At 40.8% G+C, this 22082-nt stretch overlaps 1 protein-coding gene across 1 annotated transcript; it reads right to left on the bottom strand.

Annotated features, from left to right (window-relative positions):
- Nucleotides 1-887: 887 nt before the first annotated feature.
- On the bottom strand, nucleotides 888-15158 carry kmt5c (lysine methyltransferase 5C). Its single transcript, XM_005726259.2, has 9 exons — nucleotides 14787-15158; nucleotides 14254-14386; nucleotides 11728-11893; nucleotides 11483-11592; nucleotides 11216-11379; nucleotides 9496-9515; nucleotides 9160-9296; nucleotides 8869-9041; nucleotides 888-6810 (listed from the first exon to the last, which is right to left on the bottom strand). Exons 2-9 carry the CDS (start codon nucleotides 14364-14366, stop codon nucleotides 1559-1561), a joined length of 6135 nt encoding a protein of 2044 aa, XP_005726316.1. The 5' UTR covers nucleotides 14367-14386; nucleotides 14787-15158; the 3' UTR covers nucleotides 888-1558.
- Between the last annotated feature and the right edge of the window lie 6924 nt (nucleotides 15159-22082).

Below are 22082 nucleotides of genomic sequence, written 5' to 3'. Positions count from 1 at the left end.
TTTAATGTTGAGAATCAGCCAGCTGGAGCAGATTGTAGTTTCTGCTCGTTTTCCCACTGCTGTTCAACAAAAAAATTCAAGAAGCAGTAAAAGAAGAAAATACCAAAAAAAAAAGAATTAAGTGTCTTTAATGATATAGGCTACATTTGTACATTTTCTACAGCAGACTTTCAATGAGACTAACTGCCAATAAGAAAGAGAGAACATTTCACCTGTAACAACTGAAAAACTGGATAAGATGTGAAAAGCTCTGAATTTAAATACTCAGTGTAAATATTCAGCTCAGTATTTTGTCCCATTAAATAATACAAACATTTAATAGCTTGAACAATCAATGTGAAATATAAATTACATTAAAGCACCTTTTCAAGAATGAGGATATTAAAATAAATAATTGGCCTTTCCATATCAAGACAGTACATTATGATGGTAGTAATGTAAGGCTGTGCAGTCACACTGAATGCTCCCACTCACTGATGTAAAACATACAGTAATGACACAACGTGACTCCAACAACAGCAAATAACTGTGGTTACAATATGAACACCTACGGATGCGTAGCTCCATCAGCAACGACAGAATATTAGTAATTGCTGCGGCATTGTTTCCTTCAGTTCCTTCTTCGAAAAAGAGACCAAATAAAGGACAAAAGTGAGAAGATTGTCACTTAGTCTGCCACCTGGATGAAGCCTTGTTAGAGATGTCGATTCATTTAGCAAGAATAAACCAAATCGCAGTTCCTCACTCAGTCACTCGTCCACACTGGGACACTGATGAAACCCGTCGTCACCCAGTAAAGCTGTCCTACGATGAAGTCTCTAACTGTACACTGTTCATGCACGAGCCTTTCGTTCACGCGCTAACGATTCTACCTAAACCTGGCAAAGCAACAGTCGCGTGATCGGGTGCGGCGACGCACACCTTACACTTTGATCCCTCGACACCTGCAGGTCTGCCTGTCAAATGCATGCACACGCACACATACACCCACACGCACGCACAAACACACACCAAGTGAGAAAAGCTTACTGTGAGTATAAAATTGAGGGTAGAGGGTGTTTCAATGGGTACTTCAAAAAGTCACAAGAACATATCAAAGACTGAGGCACAAAGCTGCCTTTTTAAAATCACCAATACAAGTACCAGCAACCGGTGACGGTGGCTCCTGCCTCTACTGCCTTACGGGGTGTAGAAAAATGCATACATCTATGTTACAGTACACGAAGAGGGCTTTAAATGTTTACAGGGCCTCCCAGACACAAATATATTTAATGCTTTGTTTTATTTATACACTGGAAATTTGGTAATCTAAGGAAATTTTAGTGGACATACTATTTGAGAAAAAAAAAAAAATCGGACAGCAATAAAACACTCGTAATTTTGCTTTACATAAAACCCTGTACATGTTAGCATTATCAGTCAATTAAAATTATTATTTTGAAAAAATGTCAGTCAGATAGTTTTAAAAGCTCTTTTTTCTTACAAAACTGTTTTTGTTATCTGTGTGTGCAACAGACACGATATATTCCCAATTGTATTCTGGGATTGGGAGACTAATTCAGTCCGAGTACTGAAGATCTAAGTCCACTGTGCCGTCTGTCACCACTAACCTCACCCTCTTGGGTTTTGTGGCACCCATGGAGTGAGATGTTGTAACAGGTCCATAGTGTGATGTGCCTTGGTGATCCCCAGCGTGGCACTGCTGCTGCATATCCTTCCTGCAGTGCTCGTCGTGACCTTTGAGCCCTGAAAATCCAGCCAGAGAAGCTGGGTTGGAGAGCTGGGGTCCACAGGGCTCGACGACCAGCCGCCCCTGTGTGCCCGAAGGCTCCATCAGGCAGTGGTAGGTGTAGTTTGTTGAGCCCAGTCCTGGGTAGCCTTCAGCACCATCCCTGAGACCCAGGGTCAAAGAATGGTCTCCACTGAAGTTTAGTACGTAAGGAGGACCTTGATAGCCGTAAGGGAACGAGGCTGAGGGGGCTGAGGACTTGTTTGCTGGTGCTGGTGTAGCAGGTGGTGTATTGTGAACCACTTGGGGGCTGTTGTGCTGAGACATGGGCGAAAGAGAAGTGCCAAAACTGAAATCAAAGGGGTCTTGCTGAGTGTAACACGGCTGGTGTTTGTCTGAGGTCGGCGTAGTGGATTTATCCTGTTTCATGCTTTTCTCGTGCGGTGCTGAATAACTGTCGGACATTTTGCTAGGAAAGTAGAACTGCCTCGGCAAGATAGAAAAGTTTTTGTATGCCATGTTGGCTTCGGCACTTTCATGTTTGTCTGATGAGATCTTAGCTTTACTATAAGAATGAGGAACTGAGGAGTTGGGTTTATTGAAATGAATGCTGGACCTGTTGGAGGAAGCGAGGTGAACGTCCTTTTCGAACCCCTGAACAGACAAGTTGCCTTTCTGATGACTGTCTGCACTAAAGCAGAACTTTGGACTCTGCTGGGTTTTCTCCATAGCACCTGATTTTGCACCTAGCATTCTGGACGAGACGGTCGGGCTGCCGGCAGCCGTGGTCTCTTTGCAAGGTGCGCTGTACAAGTTCTGACTCTGGTTGCCCCCCTGAAACTTGAGCACCCTGTGAATAACTGTAGAGGTTTTCTCAGGAAAGTTGAATGGATTGTCGGGAGGGTTGGGATTTTTCACAGTGAAGAGCTGAGGAGAGAGGAATTTGTTAGACATTTGAGACGACTGTACGGGCTTTGTTAAGCAGCTCTGGGACACTGCTCTAACTGCGTTTGGCTGATTGCTGGAAAACGACTGGGATTTATTGGGAATGGTCATACGATGGAAGGGACCCTGGGTTTTGAGGTTAGCCTGGGTTTTTGATTGGCTGGTGCTTGGCTTTATGTTCATGGCAGGGTGGGGTAAAGTAACAGGGCTTTGAGTTGTAACCGAAGACGATGACGCACCCATAAAACGAGGCTTACTGGGTGCCATGAAAGACTGATTTTTTAAGTCTTCTTTGGAAAACCTCATTCCCGGATTTTTACTTATAATTCGATCTTTAGCCGCCAAGTCGGGGTTGCCCAGAGCTGAATAACTGAAACTGGTGTTGGGTGGGTTTCTGTCTTTGGAGGTATCCTTTGCTTCACATTCCAGAGGAACTGAGTCACTTTTGGAAGGCATTAGGCCTGGAAAAAACTGCAAATCCTCACTGGTAAAGTTATTTCCAGGACTGGGAGGGCCAAGGTATGGCGTTTCCGTGGTCCACGTGTCGGTAGGGCTGTGAGAGAGGGGACTGCTGAAAGGATCTGTAGGAGGATCCAGGGAACACAGATCTGATGGGGAAGATGGAAGCATGTTCTGTGGCTGGTAATAGCCCTCAAAGTTGAGACACTGAAAGTCAAGAATGTCATCACAGCAGTTTGTGAAGCTGGGCTCGCTGGTAAGCATGTTATCTGCTGTTGCAAATGGAGGAGACTGGGACGGGGGTTGGATGACAGAATTAGAAGAGGCTGTGGGCTTTTCCAAAGTCTGAGATGAACACAAGCCCTCGGAAAGCCGAGAGAGACTGTTATCAATTTGCTGAAGAGTGTGACTAAGGCAAGTGGTGGGTGTTTCGACAGGCCCACACTTGTGTGTTCTGTCCATTTTGTGCCTCTGTTTCCTTCCTCCACTGATCATCTCTGGCCTTTCAGTGATTCTGTCTGCAGCTACGGATATAACTTCGGTTTTACTGTCGTTGAGGGGCGAGGACAGCGACAGCGGTGATAGGGACAAAGAAAATGGTGGCGGTTCGGTTTTCAGAGAGCTGTTGTTCAGTCTCTCAGAAGATGGGCACTCTTCTTTGAGCTTGCAACAATCGGAAAGTCCTTTTTGTTTACCTAAAACGTGACCCTTCATCTCTGTCTTAATAATGGTCTCTACTTTTAAATCGGGCTGTATGAGCTCCTCTTTACTATCCACCTCCCAAATATCCTCCATCTTCCTACGCAGTTTAATTACCGGTAATGGACAGCCATTTATGTCCAGTTCCGGCTCTTGCTTTTTTTGTGACCCACTTTCAAACAAGCAGGAACTCTTTAAAAAACCTTCTTCGATTTTTGTTTCCAGCGCTGCCGCTGACAGGGCTGCGCTGTCATTTTTCTGACTCTCTGTTTTTTCTAGCAGCTGCTTGACTCCAACCACGGGGTCCCTATCGATTTTCTCTTTGAATTGTACTTCGTTGCTGGCAGACACATCGGGCCCACAGACGTTTTCCCTGTCATTTTCAAGGTCCTTGTCTGATTTTGCACCAGTGTAGAAATTTATAGCTTGCAACTTCTCTCCTCTTTTTTTCAAACGATGCAATCTGCTCTTTGACTTCTTACTAGCTTGCACGTGAGCCTGAGCTGCCTCCATCTCCATGTTTAAAATTGACACCGAGTCCATAATAGCTTTAAAAGGATCGAATGCCACCAACTCATCTCCCTTTTCTGCTTTTAATGCCATGTTTTCCAACCCTGCACTTTGCATCTCCCATACTCTCCCTCTTCTTCTCTTAAGCCGAATTTTAAAAAAGTCTGGCTTTATGTCTTCCAAACCACTTTGTTCCAGGGTCATCAATTTCCCCTGATTTCTACTTTGAAATTCATCTGAAGTCGGACTTTCAGCTACATCCTCAACACGCTCGTTCTCTAGTGTCTGTGCTTTACCGGCGTCGTCCTCATCCAGCCTCTCTAATTTACACTTTCGAGCGTTCCTCATTAAATGACCACGCTGAGCTTCAGCAGGTCTCGAGCGAAGGACCCTGTTAAAAGAGGAGTGTCTTCTGGGGGCTAACCGCTGCATTTCTGTCCTCCTAACTCTGACTTTATTCTCTCTTTTCACTTTGCTACTCTCCCCTGAAGACGGGGCGAGGTCCTGCCTCAGCACTGCAGACGATTTCAACTCTGTAACATTTTTAGAAACCTGATCTAAGGCAGAGTTTAGACTTTGTTCAGAATCTAGTGCTGAACTGCGAAATGTACGTTTCTTCAGAGGTATATTGGACTGTGCGTGCACTTGTGCATTGGTGTCTGGATTAGTCGTGGTTTTAGCTGAAATCAGTGACTTGTGAGGTAGTGGGTTGAGGCAGGTGGCCGGTGGGTCATTGTGCCTCTGTGGCAACTTAGGCTCCAAACTCTCCTGACTCAACTCCGTCTTAACTGTAGCTGTAATGTCTTTGCTTAAGTGTCCCTTGGTGCTTGGCTTATCTGCTGCTTTTCTTTTCACTGCTCTGGGCCTTATCTTTCGTCTTCTAATAATCCTCCTCTGCACTGAACGCCGGAACCTGCCTCCATTTATTTCAGTTTGTTCTGATTCCTCCTCGGCACTCTCCTTGGAGGCCCAGGTAGAAAACCGTCGTCCCACATTACCTCCCTTTAATCTCCCATCTATTAATGATTTATCTTTTCTTAAAATATCAGATAGCAGAACCTTTGCTTGTTTTATAACAATATCATCTTCATGCCTACTTACTGGCTGCGTACTCAAACTCATTTGTCCTGATCCTTCCTGCGTGCAAACCCCCTTGGCTGTATTTTTAACATCCTGGACATTATTTTGACATTTGCTGGAAACCATTTTGCAATCAGACCTTTTCACTTCTTCTAGGTTTCTGTTACTTTTACTGTCTCTCTGCCCTTCTGTTTTGCCTTTTAAAAAATCCGTCTGTTCGTTTGTTATAAAATCTTTGTCATCTACCGAAGCCGTTTGTATTTCACTAAATTTCTCGCTTCTCTTTTTCTCGCTGTGGGATAAGTCGCCCGTGCTCTCGCTCGAATGCCGTTTCCTTACACTGGTTTGATCTGGAGACTTCAGAAACATTTCCCTCACCCCTCTGTTACCGTCAGCTGTGCAGACCTCTGAACTTCTCGCCTGCCTCTGCTGAAATCTGGATGCTCGTTTTTCTGTTGCTGGGCCTGGGCGCTGGCTCTGCATCCTCCTTCCTCTAACCTCCACCCTTACTTTCCTGTCTTCACAGCTTTCTCCAACTTCCAAACTTTGTGACACCGATAACCTCGTTAGATTGACCGTAAGATATTGCTTCAGAGATATTAGCGGATTGTCTCCAGTGTTCTTCAATTCATCCGTGTTACTCGTGGATAAAGCTCTGATAGTCTTGCGCTCAGTTTGCTCGGCAGCAGGATTTTGAGCCGTGGTGATGACGCTGGTTTCGACGGCGCCGCTGCCGCACGCGCCGTTTTGACTTTCTGTGATTGCAGTTTCGACATTCTCTTGTTTTATTGCACTGCAGATTTTGTCGGCCTCATCCGGGTGACAAACAGTTGTAGTGTTAGTTGTGTTACTGGACTTCGTCTGGTGTGCGAGTGTGGTGCGAACACTGCTTTTTGTTCTTGAAGAGGTCCTCATGTGAACGGGCTTCCTGCCCACCACTTTTGCAAACCTCCCATTAAGGCCTGCGCCTCTTACCGCAGATCTGCTTTTCTCACATGCCGACATGGAGGAATTCAGAGTAAAGGGCTTCAAGTTCACCGCACTGCTGTTGCTTTCTTCCCCAGTCATGTTCAGTCCCCTTGGCCTGTTATCTTGTGGCCTCACTTCCTCGAGTTGCAGCAGCAGTGCCCTTTCTTTGCTTTTTGGATCCTTACAATTGAGTAAAAAATCCAAAGAGTGGCGCCGCACTCTGACTCTAAGGTCCTTTAGTGTAACCTGGGATAAAAGCGGAACCGTTCGCCGCTGTTTGGCTGTAGAGGAGGACTTTAGTGGGTGCTTTCCTGATCGTCTTTGCTTCTCCTGTCTCCACTTCTTTGTCTGATTCAGTTTTCTGTTCTTCAAGGCATTTCTCCTCATCTGCTGAGTGAATGAGTTCCTTGAGGGGATGGCTTTGAAAGAGAGACAGCAACAAAGAAGCAAATTAACTTTTTGGTTTCTACACAAAACCCATTGTTCTGCTTTTCTGCCCTGTGAACAACTTCATGTGCAGAGTCTGGTCTATAGTGCAAATCAAACTTGTGAAGACAACAACTGTAAATTGCATCAAGACGTTGAAGCATTTTCTTCTTTTTTTTAAAAAGAAGAAGGAAACAAAGCATGTTTACTCTGAAACAGTGGAACACATAACAGTTTGTTTCTAACAGGAGGTAAAATTACATTTTTTCAGTTATCAACCCACTTAAAAATCTAAATAATGGACGTCAAACGTAAGGTCCGGGCACCAGAATCCCCCCAACAAAGACTCCAATACACTCACTGGATAACTTTGGAAAATGTGAAGGGCATGAATTGTTGGACTTAAATGTGTTTTACAGCTTTTTCTGCTGATAAAGACCTCCCTGTGGCTAATCATACTCCACAACTGTAATTAAGTAATAGATAAACAATCGCATAACAAAAACAGTTCCTGTTTCTCACTACTTACAATAGGTCCACGTACAAAAGGATATTTTCTGTGAACAGAAGCTGTGTGTTTTATAATTACAGGACACTCTAGGCAATGAGCTACCAGAATTTCTTTTGTAATTTTACACATTTATTTCTTAAAATTTAAGCCCAAAGCTGAAAGATTTCTTTCGTCTACTACATAAGCATTTCTATAGCATTTATATATGAACAAACCTTAAAAAAACCAAACAACAAACAGTGGTTCCCTAGAAGTTCTTTAAAGGACAAATAGATAATATAAACTGAGAAAAGAGGCGGGTTAGGGTTGTTGTCCTCTGGTAGGGGACCAGTTTAAGGGATTGTTTTCTTGACTATAAAGCCCGTTACACAAGAATAACCGCCACTCTTTGCCTGCCCACAGGCTCCCATGAGAAAGGTCTGCAAAAGAAGATCAAGTGAGAGGCCCTCAGAGCTGCAGGAAAAAACTTTCATTAGATTTACTCCTCCTAGGCAGATTTCATTGAGCAAGGGCTCACTTTCAGACATCTTGGGTAGAGCTCAACTAAACTGGGTGAGGTTGAGCTTTGAAAAGGTTGAACTTGATTCATACGACAAGAAAAAATGAGAGCTTTGTAGCAAAAATGAATGATGAAAAGTAATTTAGTACGTTCATCCTGATTACCATCTTTTCATGATTGCTGGAAGCCAAAAATGTCATTTGAATTAAAATCCTCTTAAAATCCGAGTCTAATCACAACTAAAGCTCCATTGTTATTAATCATCGACACAGATTATTGAATAACTTTTGATAAATATAAATATTTTAATGAGGATCCATTTGTGAGTGGTCCCTCATAATGTTTATGTTGGCTGTCCCCGAGGAAGATCCCATCTAATTATTCTAAACCCCACATAATAAATCCTTTATTTATATGATTGCATAAGCATGCGTATGCTACCTAAAGCAAACAGATAAGAACAAAAGGATATTAAAACATCTGGATTTATTTAGTTTATTTATTTAGTAGAATAAGTAAACAAGTTTGGAGATTTTATATTATATATGTCATGTTGTAGCTGCACAAATATTTAATAGTAGACCCTTTTTAAGGCATAATATTTTACAGGTTATGGATAATTGCACTGCCACTGTTGAACGTATACTTTAAACAGAGCAATAATTTTAATCTGAACAGTGTAGTCACGGCAGAATTTAAGCTGTACCAGGTATTATTGCAGGGCTTGTATTAATGTAGTCTTTACTTTACAATATAAAGGACCTCGAAGCAACTGTCTCTGTGATTTGGAGCTATATAAATAAAACTGGATAGGATTTAATAAAATAAATTAGGCAAAAACTCTGTTTATTTGTGTGTTTTCACACTAACATCAGGGTTTTTCCTGAGTGGCCTTGAGCACGAAAGGACTGCATATAGTTTAGGTATTGTGTTACCTTACTCAATAAAAATCTATGGATTTTCCCTTTATGTGCAATCCCTCTGATTGTGCTTTGGGGAAAGCCCAAAAGCTCTTTAGTAGGAAAATCCCAAACTGGTTACCTTTAAAGATTCCCGAGTGTATTCCTGGTGTTATTGGCCTTGTAGAAAAGTGACCTCTCTCTCTGTGATGACGAAGATATCGCTCTCTCAGGCGGTACTTTTGGCCCACGGGGTCCTTTGTTTCCTCGATTTCAGGCTGTTTCCCTCTGTGCTTGAAGTGACCCTCTCCATTCCTAAAGAAGAGTTAAAAAAAAGATTAAAAGTTCAGAGTTTTCATCTCTTAGATGAATAAAATCTGTTGAGAAAAAAAGACTTTGATAAAGACCATGTCTGATCAGATAATGGACGTACCTCTCACAGGTGCAGCATTCACACATTTCATTGCCTTCACCAAAAAAGCTGGCTCCATAGTAACACGTGATCTCTTCCCCAGGTGCTATGGGTCGAATCACCTCAACACAAGCGATATTCTTCTCACCGGGGACGAACTGGGCGGATGAAAAAGAAGGAAAAAAAAAAAAACAGACAAAGACAAAGGTTGGATGGCCCGTGGGAAACAACAACAACAAAGCAGTCAGGAGGCAGAAGGCAGGTCTAAATCTGCACTTAAAATAAAACATTTAGCATGAAAATAACATGTTATAATTTCAACTTGAAGTGTTTTAGTGAATTATTATTGCAGATTACCTTGCAGTTTGGCTTGCAGTCTTCAGTGCAACGGGACAAAGAAAAAGAAAGATAAATAAGGTCACTAATAAAATCACACCAGTGAATGAAAAACTCAACATTTTGCTAATCTACTGGTTTAGATTGGATTTATTTTCACTAAAGAAATAAAGAGATAGCCCTCTGATAGAAAAAATGACCCAGTTTTTACTAGGCCTTTGGCATAATTGCAGTTAGGATAAGATATGCTTTGTTTTCTTTAAAATATGGAGCTGAAACATTAAACAGACCTACAACAGAACACCTCAAATACAAAATATATCAACACAAATAAAATGTGACAAAACAAAACAGCTCAACAAGGTTCAAAAAACAAACAACATGCAAAAGAAAAGCTCTAAATCTAAATGAAATACAATCAGATGCTTAAAAAAAAGCTTGATATAATATAATATGACAAAGTGGCTTGAAAAGTAAAAGAGTTCAAATTCAATAGAGCAAAAAGAAACAGCAGTGAAAACAAGCACAGCATATGTCATGTCACATTAAAGTGGTTCACTATAACAGGATGTGAAGTGTTGAGACAACACAGGGCCGAAATAAACTCAGACAATTTACTCTCTGCTAGACAGATGTTTTGTGTAATAAAGAGTTATTGCATGAGGTATGAAAGACCTCCTGAATCTTTATTACTGTGCACCAATATGTCATCTGCTAACATGATTTTCTCGCTGTTGTAACTAGAAAGTCAATAAATCATATGAGGAAACCTATAATTTCTCACTATAATTATGATGACGACACAGACATGGGTGCAAAACATTGACCGCTATCCCTGTGTCACTGCAGTGCAAACCGAGTTCAGGATAAATCTGTTTTGGTGCACTCTATGAATTATATACATTCATCAGCTTGAGTAAGGAACCGAAAGTCGGCCTATTATGCTCATTTCCAGCTCCATATTTAGCACAGGTTTGCATGATTTATTTATTTATTTTTATTCATAATTATTCATATTTATTCATCTATTATTAAGCTTTGGTAAAGCCCCTCAGTTCCTCTTCTGTTTTAGTTTCCATTTTCCTCTTTTTAAGCCAACATCTTCCGATTGCCTGCTCATCGCAAGCACGAGGGTCGAGATAGTCCCTGTTTTTATCGTAACAGAAGCAAAGAGCAGAAACGTATCTGAAACAGAGCATTCAGAGCAGCCTGAAGCCTCAGCTTTCGGCCCACAGAGTTAACTGTACGCACACCAGCCTCAGCATTTCCAATGTGAGCAATCAAACTTTAAATAAAGGGTTGCTCAATGAAAGCTAAAATCATAATCAGTTAATTTGGTCACCATGGAGAACTTTTTAAACACAGACTACAAAAAAATACACAAAAAAGCATTTAAATTCCCTTTTTTTTTTTTTTTTTTTTAAAAAAGGAAAGAAACTTGCCTTTCTATTGAAGTTAATTTCCCCAAACCTTCATCATAATAAATCAAAGTGAAATGATCTGAACCTGAAATCCTATTTGAGATCTCTGAATTTTAAAAGGACTGCTTGCACACTATCTGAAACTCTGGCATGGTCAATGTAAATCAGTATCAATCACTGTAACAGCACACATATAGAGAGAAACACAGTAGGCCCACTTTAAGAGTAACTACAGTGTAATTCTGAAGGCATGGCCTAGATTTCCATTAAGATGCATATATATGTGTACAACCACTAGTCTCGAAGGTAAACACACTCACCGTGGTTAATGAAAGCTGCAGGCCCGAGCCAGAGCTGAGCGCAGCGTTTGCGTGTGGAATACATCACGCTGAAGTCATTGACTCCCGCCCTCAGCACGGCACTGTCAGCAGGACTCAGCTCTGCTATGCAGCCCAGCAGGACCTCCACCCGCTCTCCTACAAACCTGCCGAGGAACAATTCAGGCATCACGTTTTCAGTTGTAAAAACACCGTACAGGACGCAGTGCTGCTGCAGTGGCAGCTCGTGATGCTGCTGCGTGTGAATACCAGTGCCTAGTTGAGGTTATCTTGGCTCCGTTGGTCTCTGAGGAGTATCTGTCACAGGACTCTATCTTGACACCGCTATCCAACAGGAAGGCACTGAGGTAGCGATAAACCTGCAAACATCACACACGGTCTTTGATTGTGATGTTACACTCGAGTGACAAATCCAAGTATCGGTGATAAACACATACACGCCGAACACAGACAATAAAGTCAAATGATAACAAACATTTTTGTTTTATGCATACATGTTGTCTCAGCAGCTCCTGTCGATGGCTCCCCAAAGCATTAAAGTAGTCACCAGCCAGCTCGCCCACCGTTAGAGCCTCAAACGTAGCGTTGAAGTCGTGCGTACGCTGAAACCTCAAAAGCGTCTCTTTGAGGTTACCCCAACGTCGGATCTCTGGTGGGGGGCTGCACAAAGAGAGAGGGACAGATATAAGAAGAGTCTAAGAAGCTTCCTTTTAACACTGAATTTTAGATATAGCATCCAAATATATTTTTGAACCAACAACTTTAAGAAAAAAAAAAAAAAGATAAAATAAAAAGAAAATCACACAAAAAACACCCTAATCAGCTCACAGTTAAAAATATTTGGACTAAATGTTCCACAGTTCTGTTCTTATAAGCTACAATAACAATTAATAAATATCTGTGCATCTTTCTCAGAAATCTAACCTTCCTTCACTTCTGTATTTAATACGGATGCACCAAAACATGCACAACAGGTGCACACAGGGTTTTTCCACGGCCCTCTGGGAGGTCGCTGCACCCATAAGTATGACTGGTCAGGATGTAAATGGGACAAAGAGTTTACGTTACCTTATTTAATAAAAGCCTATCCATTTTTCGGTTCTTATATTATTTTCAATTATTCATTTTAAAGTGGATTTAAATACATTTCATGCAGGAAAAACACCACTCAGAATTTTACAAACACTTAACAAACTCATTCATTAAAACTGCTTTAAAATAAGCGGTTGTCAAACTACTCATGAAAAATCTTGGAAAATGAACAGCAGTTTACTGATGCTGCTGCGTACACCTTCATTAAAGTAAAATTCAGGTTTTTCTTTTTAATGACTTTCTCTAATGACTGCTGAGGTGTGAGCTTTTATTCGGACACTCATCGTTATTATATATTAACTTTCACTGAACGTCCAGGTTTTGCAGTTGGCCTGAAGTGTCACTGCATTAAAGCATAATCAGAACCACCTGGTATTCTTAAAGTTTTATAGAGCTCAGGGGCCGCTTTAATAGGAATGCATGGATTGCGAAATTCTGGACTGATGATTAACCTTCAAGTGCCCAAAGAAAGTTAATTTAGAACTCAAACTGCACATTTCTGTGTGCTGTAGTGAGATTTCTAATGATAAAAACATTTCCAATTTACTTTAACAAAATGTAAAGCTTTCTTTTTTTCACTCCACCTTTCAAATAACAGGAATTAGCCGACTGGTTTTGGGAGGATAATAGAAAGTTATACAGAGTAATTTATGACCCTGGAAATGTATGTATTTTTATAAAATTACAGGCTCTCATTTTATTTTCCACTTCTAATCACGACATTGTAATGGTCTGCAGTCAACCATGACTAACAGAACTAAAGCAGCACCATTTACTGCTGCGGAGGCCTTGAGGCAGACACTTGAACACCTGAAGTAAAACAGCTCAACTGACAGAAATTAGTTGGCAAAAGTGACATAAATCATTTGAATGTTTCTGCGCAAACACACACACATCAAAACAACATACGTGTTAAGATTTTGTTTTAAACAGAACCCTGGAAGTAACAAAGGCTGAAGAAAAAGCCTGATTAGGAAAATTTCACTGTAAGTTGCTGTTGATGAAGGCGTCACCGGTTCATCTAATTTTACTATTTATTACACAACAATATGGACACACATAAGTAAAGGCATTGGTGGATTTAACAAGATCTGCTACATGTAAAGGAAACAGTATGATAACCACAAGCAGAGCCATTATTGCTCTATTCCTGTATAAAGTATGAGTCATGACCCCGCTTTGTCATTTCAGACGCTAAAATAGCTCGGCTGTTTGAGCGTTTAAATAACAGTTTGAGTCAATATTGTTTTTGTGTTAATAATATTTCTTTATTGTTATTAATTCCCCCTTTGTGTTGGGGCAACAAACACTGACATTCTAATTAATAACTGACATGCTTTAAAGTCTTTTCAGCTCTTTGCTAATTTTTTTTTTTAACATTTTCCCAGCACAAAACTGATGTAACGCAACACAATCGGCTGTTGACACAAAGAAATATTAATGAAATGTTGAAATTGAGCGCAATCTGATATCCACATGTGGGTTTTGTTCCTACATCCTCATAACATCATTATAACAGTCTTTTTTTTCTCAAGTTGCAAAGCTATGACATCACAACAATGTGATTGGTCAGGTGCAAAGCTAAAAACCGGACCAATATTATTTTGATGATGCACAAAAAACACCAGTACGGGATATCAGATACACCTTATGTGAGAGCTCATGTTATGGTTTCTCTTTCACCCTCACATTTATTTATTTTTATATTTCACTATAAAATGAAATTCACCCCTTAACCCTATTGTGGGATTATTAGTTTAGATCAGTTGCTTTCTTCTGCTTTTGTATTTTTTCCACCCAACCAAAAATCTAAGAAATCAAGCCTTAAAAAAAGCCAGCGAAACAGCAGTGATCACACTCTTTCCAGCCATACCATAGCACTGGGTAGTCACTGGACTCCATGATTGCTGTATTGTGTGTCAGATTACCTGATGTTCATTTTGTGGGTGCTGAAGCCCAGCAGAGGGTCCAGCACCAAGCGGGTGGCCAGGTCATCCGTCTCACACAGCTCCTTCACACTCATTCTAGTGCTTCCGTCCATCGCCTCCCACCATCAGCATGCTGAAACCACAGGCATCAAAGTAACGCTGTGACAGCAGCAGCAGCAACAACAACAACAAACCACAATCACCTACGAGTTTTGCATTTCTGCACATCACACAACACCTGCATTAAATTTCTCACCGGTGCCCTGATATCTGCGTATATAACCGGTCTGCTGCTGGGTTGCATCATGTTGAAGAACAGTAGATAAAATCGTTGCGTGAGAAAGGAATGTGGCTGTGTTTCTACGGGCTTCCACAGTCCATTAGCTTAGCAGGGTAAATATGTTATCAGCTGCGGGACGGAGGGAGCTAGCGCTATGGCCTGCAGCTACAGTAACGGGATTGCATCGCAGCGCTGATGAAAGCCAGCGCATCGATGCATGCTTGACACACCTATGCGGGCTTTCCAAACCTACCTGGGAGTCTTTTGTAGTCAACGAAAGTATCGTCAGGTTGACCGTTTAGCAGCAAGCCGCTCACTCGCTCTGCTCCGGCTCTCGCTCTGCTGGCTGGGGCAAAGTTAGCCTAGCAGCAGCAGCGAAGCCCGCTAGCTCTCTGCCGCCTCGCTGGCTCTCCCCGAAGATGGAGTCTCCTCGTCGCTTATGGAATTTTACTGCTCCTTCACGACTCCGGGTCCCAGCCGAAATTTTAAAAGGGGGACAAATGCACAACACCGGGGAACGATTGAGACACGAAATGTGTGTGTTTTGTAGCCGCTAACTAGCTTTTACAGGCTCGTCTAGTAGCAAAAGTTGATGATGAGCGACGTCCAATGCAACCGAACTAGCTGTTAGCCACGCCCCTTGCGCTGCGCCATTCGCTTAGGTCAAGGTCAATTTTACAAATCAAACCAGAGGGCTTTGTTTTAAGCTCTGTGATTGGTCAGGCCTTTTTATGGGCGGAGCCGATCCATACCCTGGGTTTACTACGACGTGCAGAGGGGAGTGTTTTCTTGTACAGCGGCCTCTGCCTCTATTTGGCTGCTGGAAAGCATTTAGCACAATCACACTGTTAGTACACAGTCAGAATGCGCTCATCAGCAGCGACACTAAAACCTGCCTGAAACCCTCCTGCACTGTTAATTACACTAAAGCTCACAGTGAGGAACTCCGTGCATTAGGTTAATGCTTCAGGATTGAAATTTTGCTATTTAAACACTTTATATTTGCTTAACCTTTAAATAATTTCTTTTAAGTTTTAATTACTGAGATGACAAATTTAAGGGCCAAGCTTTAGATTGTATTACGTCATAATAAAAACAAACAATAAGCCATTCTACTTTTGCAGGACATTTTCTGTCCGACCCACGAAAATTGAGAATAATCCCTGCGCAAAGTACATAATACACACATAATACATTTGTCCTGTAAATTACTCTTGTCCTGGGACAAACTGTAAGCCTCTGGGTTGGAAAGGTGATTCCAAAATATTATTTAAAATACAAAATAGCTCATGAGAACGGCCCAAAATAGTATTTTTCTTTTCTTTGCCATAGCCTTCTGATAAGCATGTCTAATAGACTAGTTAATTTAAGATTGATGATTTTGTTGACACGTGTCTCTTTTTTTCACATCAACATATTTTTAAAGAACAGTCATTATGCACTGCTGCTGTGTCAAACAACACACGTGCAACCCTGTTACCTAAATTAGCCTGAAAAAGAAAGAGATAAAACAGTGACATGATATAACAAGGAAGAAGTGGCATGATCAAGTCATGTGCTAACAGCATGGAAAGACCAAAGGTCAGTCCTCTTTGACCTAGTTTGTATTTTTCCAGTCTTTTCTTATTAGATTGGTGTGTCAGTCTGGATCTGGTCATCTTTATCTCCCAGGTTGACCCAAAGCCACCAAGGTGTCCTGCTTTTGGCAACAGGTGACCTTCAAATGGACCCCTGGATCATGTGAGGTCAATGTTTTAGATAAGAATATAACAGATAAGCTTCCATTCACCGACATAGGTTTTGATTGCTGGGTGGGATGGCCATGTAAAGTGTGGGATCACTTGGTCTTCCCTCAGCAAACTGTGAGCATCACTTACTTTTCTACATTTGTTGAATTTTTGGGTGCCATCCGCATCTAAAGTGGAACAAGTTAACATAAAATGGAATATAAAGCCACGAGACCATCAGGCATTGTCCTCAAATGGTCTAATTTTATCACTGCTGAGTCAACACACACATAAAGGCTTGGGATAAAAGTCAGAGTATAAACACACTTACAGTGTTGTCTGACATCAGGCCATAGGCACAGCACGGTGAGCTGATATTCTCTTTCTTTAATCTTTTTCAGCCATCTGCTGTCCTCCGATGTCCATCCGTTTTCTCTCTGTGGACCCTCCCTTTCTTCACAATACTGCAATATCACAGTGTTGTGATATTGTCACAACTTGTTAACTATAAATTAACTACTAAACTTAAGAAAATAGGATTATATCAGTTATTTGAACACAGCAAGCCTGAAAAGGGGTTCACGTGGGTGTAAAGTAATACTATTCTGAACTCCCCAGACAAATGGCATTCATGATATAAGTTTAAACTAATATAAAAACTAATAAAAAGTGAATTTGCATGAAAAAAAATCACCTTGGAAAGCAGCTTAGACCATTTAAAACTATATAGAAACAAAACATTGCATGTGGCAACCTTAATTGTTCCATGCAAGCTTTTTTAGCTTACTAAAATACGGAAGTCATGACCACATGTGAACATGAAGTTGGCCAAAGAACATGTCTAACAAAGTGTTTTAAGATGGTGCCTCTAAGCAGCCTGACGTCTTCACTCTGTTCTCCCATACTGCCAATGACTGCTCCAGGCAAACTGCTTCGATATCAATGTGTAGTCATCTTGCTTCTGCCTTTCAAAGTTCATTTAAATAGACCGTTTGCAGTCTGAAATACAGACATTGGACCAATTTGAGTTTAAAATGTAGCTTCACACAGATTCTGTTTTTTTTGGACATAAAACATTTTAAAGTGAGCCGTGCCAGCCATCTCAGCCCCGCTGTTTGAAACACAATCCATCTTTCTGTGCTTCTATTTTCAGACACACTGAATGCAGATACCTCACTGCTCTTTGGATTTTTGCCAGCCACTATTTTGGAGAGCTGAAATTTCTCAGAGATAAATAAGCACCCCCTAAAACTCTATGGACAGGTCTCAACTGGAAAACAATCCAAAGTAGTGTTACTGCATATTTTAAAGGGTGTCAAGCATTCAGTAACCCGGTGGCAGCATGCTTTACAAGGAGCAGAAGTGAAAGCACCAATCGCTCTGTCATCACAAAGGCTCAGCTGGAGTATTCCAAGTGGCCGGATGACTTCATTCAACTATCAAAGAGTGTGTCTCTCAGCTGCTTGGAGGAGGAAAGTGTACCTCCCTTCAGCACTTGAGGAAACGTTAGTAACTGCTCTGTTTGTCTATGAGTTATTTTTTCTCTTTTTGCTAGATTTATTGAGCCCTCGAACGAGCGAGCTGTTACAGTGACTAAAATGACTGAGTCTTGTTTGTAGAGGTTTATGATTTTAAATATTTTATGCAGAAAAATTCATAATCAAAGCTTCTGTAGCAGTAAATCTTTCTCCTCTGGATCTTTTGGGCCTGCAAAACATTCCAAGTGAACAGATGTGGAAAATGAAAATAAAACCTGACAGCTTCCTGTTATCGTTGCTACACAAATGGGCATGTCCCTGGAAAACAATGAGAATTTGTAGTATTAGACTGACAAACTGATGGAAGGAAGTGTTTTTATGGCCACAAGACATAAAATAATACACTGCAGGGGCCATAAATGCTCCCACTGTTTGTTTACGCTGTCCAAGCTTGTGTTTATTTTCTATATTTTATTATTAATAAATCTGCACGCAAGAGCATACAATGCTGCTGTTTGGTATGACAACTTCCTCATTAGAGAGGCAACTGCACAAAATTGTGACTTCTTGTTCTTCTAACCCAAATATTCTGGCAGTTTCTATTGACTGTAGTTTATAAGAGTCAACACACTTGACTCCCACAAATAAATAAGAACATGCAGCTAATGTGCAGAGCTGCAGCTACATCCCTACTGAAACCAAAGGAATATAACCAGATAGATAAATAACTAAAAAAAAAAAAAAGCACTAACAGGGAAACAGGAGTTCCAGAAACCCTAAAAATAAACAGCTTTCATTTATGAACATTTATCAAGTGATGGAGTTAGAAAAAAATGCATTCAGTTCTGATACATTATTTTTGATATTCATGGGCACAATGCTACGCTGTATACTGCATATCTAAATGTACCTCTCAGTGTCCTAGATTGTCCCACACAAGCATCCTCTTTGCCCCATATTTCGCGAGACATTAGCCTGCATTGAGAAATAAGCCACCTAATATACAGTTTGCATGTATAAAATGAGTGTGGAAAGAAACATTGAACAGGCATTTGATTAGAAACCCACAGAGCGCGCGCGCACACACCTCACTGAGGTAAAATTTGGAGTCAAAACTCTAAAATTTACCTGATGTCTGTGTTTTTAATCTTTAAATGGGTGAATTTTTGTCGATTTATGGTTAGAAGGCAGAGCGTTACAACCTTCCAATCACATCACGTGTTTTGTTTCCTGTTTATTTAATTCAAACTAAACTGTGCAACTACCTACCATCAATATCTCGACTTACATTCATTTTTTTTGTTAATTAAAATGATTACTTTTGATAACTTTGTTTTTCTAACATGCAGCAGTGGTTCAATCTTAAAATAAGCATGATTCCACTGAACCCATTTCCACTGAAATTGAAATATGAACGAAATATGAATATGTCGTCCTGTTAGTGTGGTGAAGGAAAGCATTAAGGTGAAACCCGTCAGCCTACATGCAGTCACAGATTGCACTGTGATCAACAAAATACCAAAAGGCACCATTTGTCAGTTTTAGCTTAGGCTTGGTCCTTATTTTAGTGATTTCTAAAAATAAGAGGGGGTGTGAATCCAACTGTAATAAAAGAGGAAAGAAGAGGCTGGCAACATGATTTCATTTCCCTTTTTTCAAAATCATCCAGTTCACGCCCAACACGATCACTTGTCACACTCCTTTTGATTTTGTAAAGCATCTCTCGGTGCTGTCTGAGCCAGCTGAAATCAGATAAATAAGTAAAAGCACATCCAGGGGGATAAATGGGCCAACCGTGCCACTGACTCATCCTCCAAATGTTTGACAGACAATACAGGCAGCCCCCGCAAAAGAAATAAAGCAAAACAGCCTTGAGGCAGGAAAGACGTGGAAAAATTACGCTCTCGCTCCCCTCGAACGAAGCTGCTTTTGGTCTTCCTGCAGAAAGCTTTTAGTCACAATTGAAGATGAAAAGAAAACCAGACACAAGTGTATAAATTCCATTTTATTTCTACCTTTAAACAGAGACAAATCGTGGTCGACTTGAAAACAAATGAAATACAAATAAAAATACTATTTATATCCGTTGTCTTGTTATCTTAATCGTAACAATCTAATGATTTTATTTCTACCCAGCGACAGTGCATGGTGCAAAACATCCCTGATTGATTAAAAAAATCCTAGACTAAGAAGCTTTGCAGTATCTGGGGTTAAATTTGTCAATAAAAACCAAGACTGAGAGAAAAAGCGATGAAAGCGCCGATTCTTAGAGGTAACAACTGTAAATATAGCGAAGCAATTTAAAAAGTCATAAGCGTTTGTACAGCTATGAAATGGGAGTGAAAGTGGCCTTTATTGGACCGTTTTACAGTAGCCACTTACTGTTGTGGAGATAGCCTCAAGCCTTGTATAAACCCTTTGTTATCCTATAATATCACAAATTTCCATACATTTTCAGATATCTTTGTAAATCATATCAGCTTCCCCACCCACCCACCCACCCACCATGCACCATTCACCAGCATGCCAAGCCCGAGCTTCATTTAGCCACTTTGAAATATGAACACAAACTGAAATCACTCACACGTACACATATTCTGCAATAATGGCATCTAAGCTTGGATTTTTCTCAGTACATGAATCATATCATTTTATTTGAATATATTTAAATTTCACTTCCTGAGTTGAAATTACTCAATGTGAATCAGACATGAGCACACGATGAAATCTAATGATGCTCCCCCCACCAGCCTTTTTCTGCACTATCCGCTGCAGTTAAGAGTCCCACTGTCTGTCCCCTGTTAAAAAGCCATCACGCACGGCTTTCTAACAGCCACGTGGGTTTGATAGAAATCGCAGTGGGGCTGGGATGACTGTGACTGTTTGTGTACATGAGAATGCAAGGACAGATGAATGAAATCAGACCAACCAATGATGCAACGGGGCAAAAGAAAAAAAAAAGTTTCAGAAAAGGGCAGTAAGACACCCTGAAACACTGCAGGGAGATTTCTCCAGCAGTTTACAACAGCCTGCGCTGAACTATGGCCCGCTTTCACTGGGAACACCCTGTTTGCCACGGAGGGGGTGGGGGTTGGACCAGCTCTAACATTAGGAGGTAACAGAGATGGTTCCCATTAAAAATTCATGAATCTGGAATCTGAATCAAGTCAAGGTGATCACATAAGAGGGGCAGCAGGTGGTACACTTGAATAATACCCAGTAGCATATGCTCAACTCTTGTCTATGACTCTTTTTTTAATTTTCAGTGAGAAGAAATTCTGAACGTGCTCAAAGCAATGATTGCACTCAAGCAATTAAAGTAATTCCACAATCTGGGCAACATATTTTACAAAAAGCGATCTAAGAAGCGTAGATAATCATCTACCTCGCTGCCACACAGCATTAGCTGCTCAGCCTCACGCTGGATTCACTGAGAGTTCACTGCACATGATTATCTTTAATATAATCCAGCCCCCCTTGGATTTATTTATCTTCTCAAATATCAGTGTTAAAACTGGCAAAACACGAGCTAAACTTGCTTGCACCCCCATTCAGTGTGGGTTTTTACATTTAAATAAACCCACTCTTCGTTTCATCATAGAAAACAAAGAGTGAAGTGGTCTCAGCTGGAGCATTTTGAAAGGTTAGAGTGAATGAATCACCATCTCGTCTCCATTTGTTTTTATGTTTTGCTTTTTTTTTTGTTGCTTTTAATGAGTGAAAATGTGGGGGGGAAAAAAAAAAAAAAATCTCTCATCTCCTCAGCAGGCATCTTAAGTATCGTGTGCAAAGTTCAATACAGATGCAGTGTCAGTGGCGCCTATTTGTGCAACATGTTAACTGCACGTGGTGATGTCATTTACCTTCCTGGTCCTCTCAGCCTTGCAAAAATAATCATTAGCTGCATCAGAAGCCAACAATCATTAGAAAAAAATAAACATTTAGGATTTTATTTGATAAAAACAGCAACGTCTGGCTCAACCAGATTTGTGTTGTTCATTTGTTCACGATTTTTCCACTTATGTGTAAATGCCACTTTGTTTCCACTAGGTGTTAAACTAACCCAAACTTACACATCCTAGCTTCTACGCTTTGAAAGTCTCGCTTATAAAACACCGCCTGTCAATTCAAGGTACCACAGAGAGAAAAAAAAAAACGAAAAGAAAAGCAGCCATTATGCGTGACAAACATAAAGCAATGGCAAAGTGATCAACATGATGGCATGCCTCAAATAAATGGTTATTTTTTATTCAACTTCAGTGAACTAAAAACGAGAAAAAGAAAAAGTAAAACCACACTGGTTTCATTTATCTACAGAGAAAAGAAGAAGAGAAAAAAACAAAA

The sequence above is a fragment of the Pundamilia nyererei genome, unplaced genomic scaffold (assembly GCF_000239375.1).
Source record: "Pundamilia nyererei isolate P.nyererei 1_Seehausen unplaced genomic scaffold, PunNye1.0 scaffold00018, whole genome shotgun sequence".
Classification (NCBI taxonomy): Eukaryota; Metazoa; Chordata; class Actinopteri; order Cichliformes; family Cichlidae; genus Pundamilia; species Pundamilia nyererei.
This window is presented reverse-complemented; position numbering and strand designations above follow the sequence as displayed.

Bases quoted from the DNA above. Each gene is read 5' to 3' on its own strand.
- kmt5c (XM_005726259.2), bottom strand. From the start codon at position 14,366: ATGGACGGAAGCACTAGAATGAGTGTGAAGGAGCTGTGTGAGACGGAT. The intron at 11,380-11,482 runs GTATTCACACGC...GTTCCTCGGCAG, and splicing joins ATAACCTCAACTAGGCACTG to GTTTGTAGGAGAGCGGGTGG. The intron at 9,516-11,215 runs GTGAGTGTGTTT...GTTGCACTGAAG, and splicing joins TGCAGCTTTCATTAACCACG to ACTGCAAGCCAAACTGCAAG.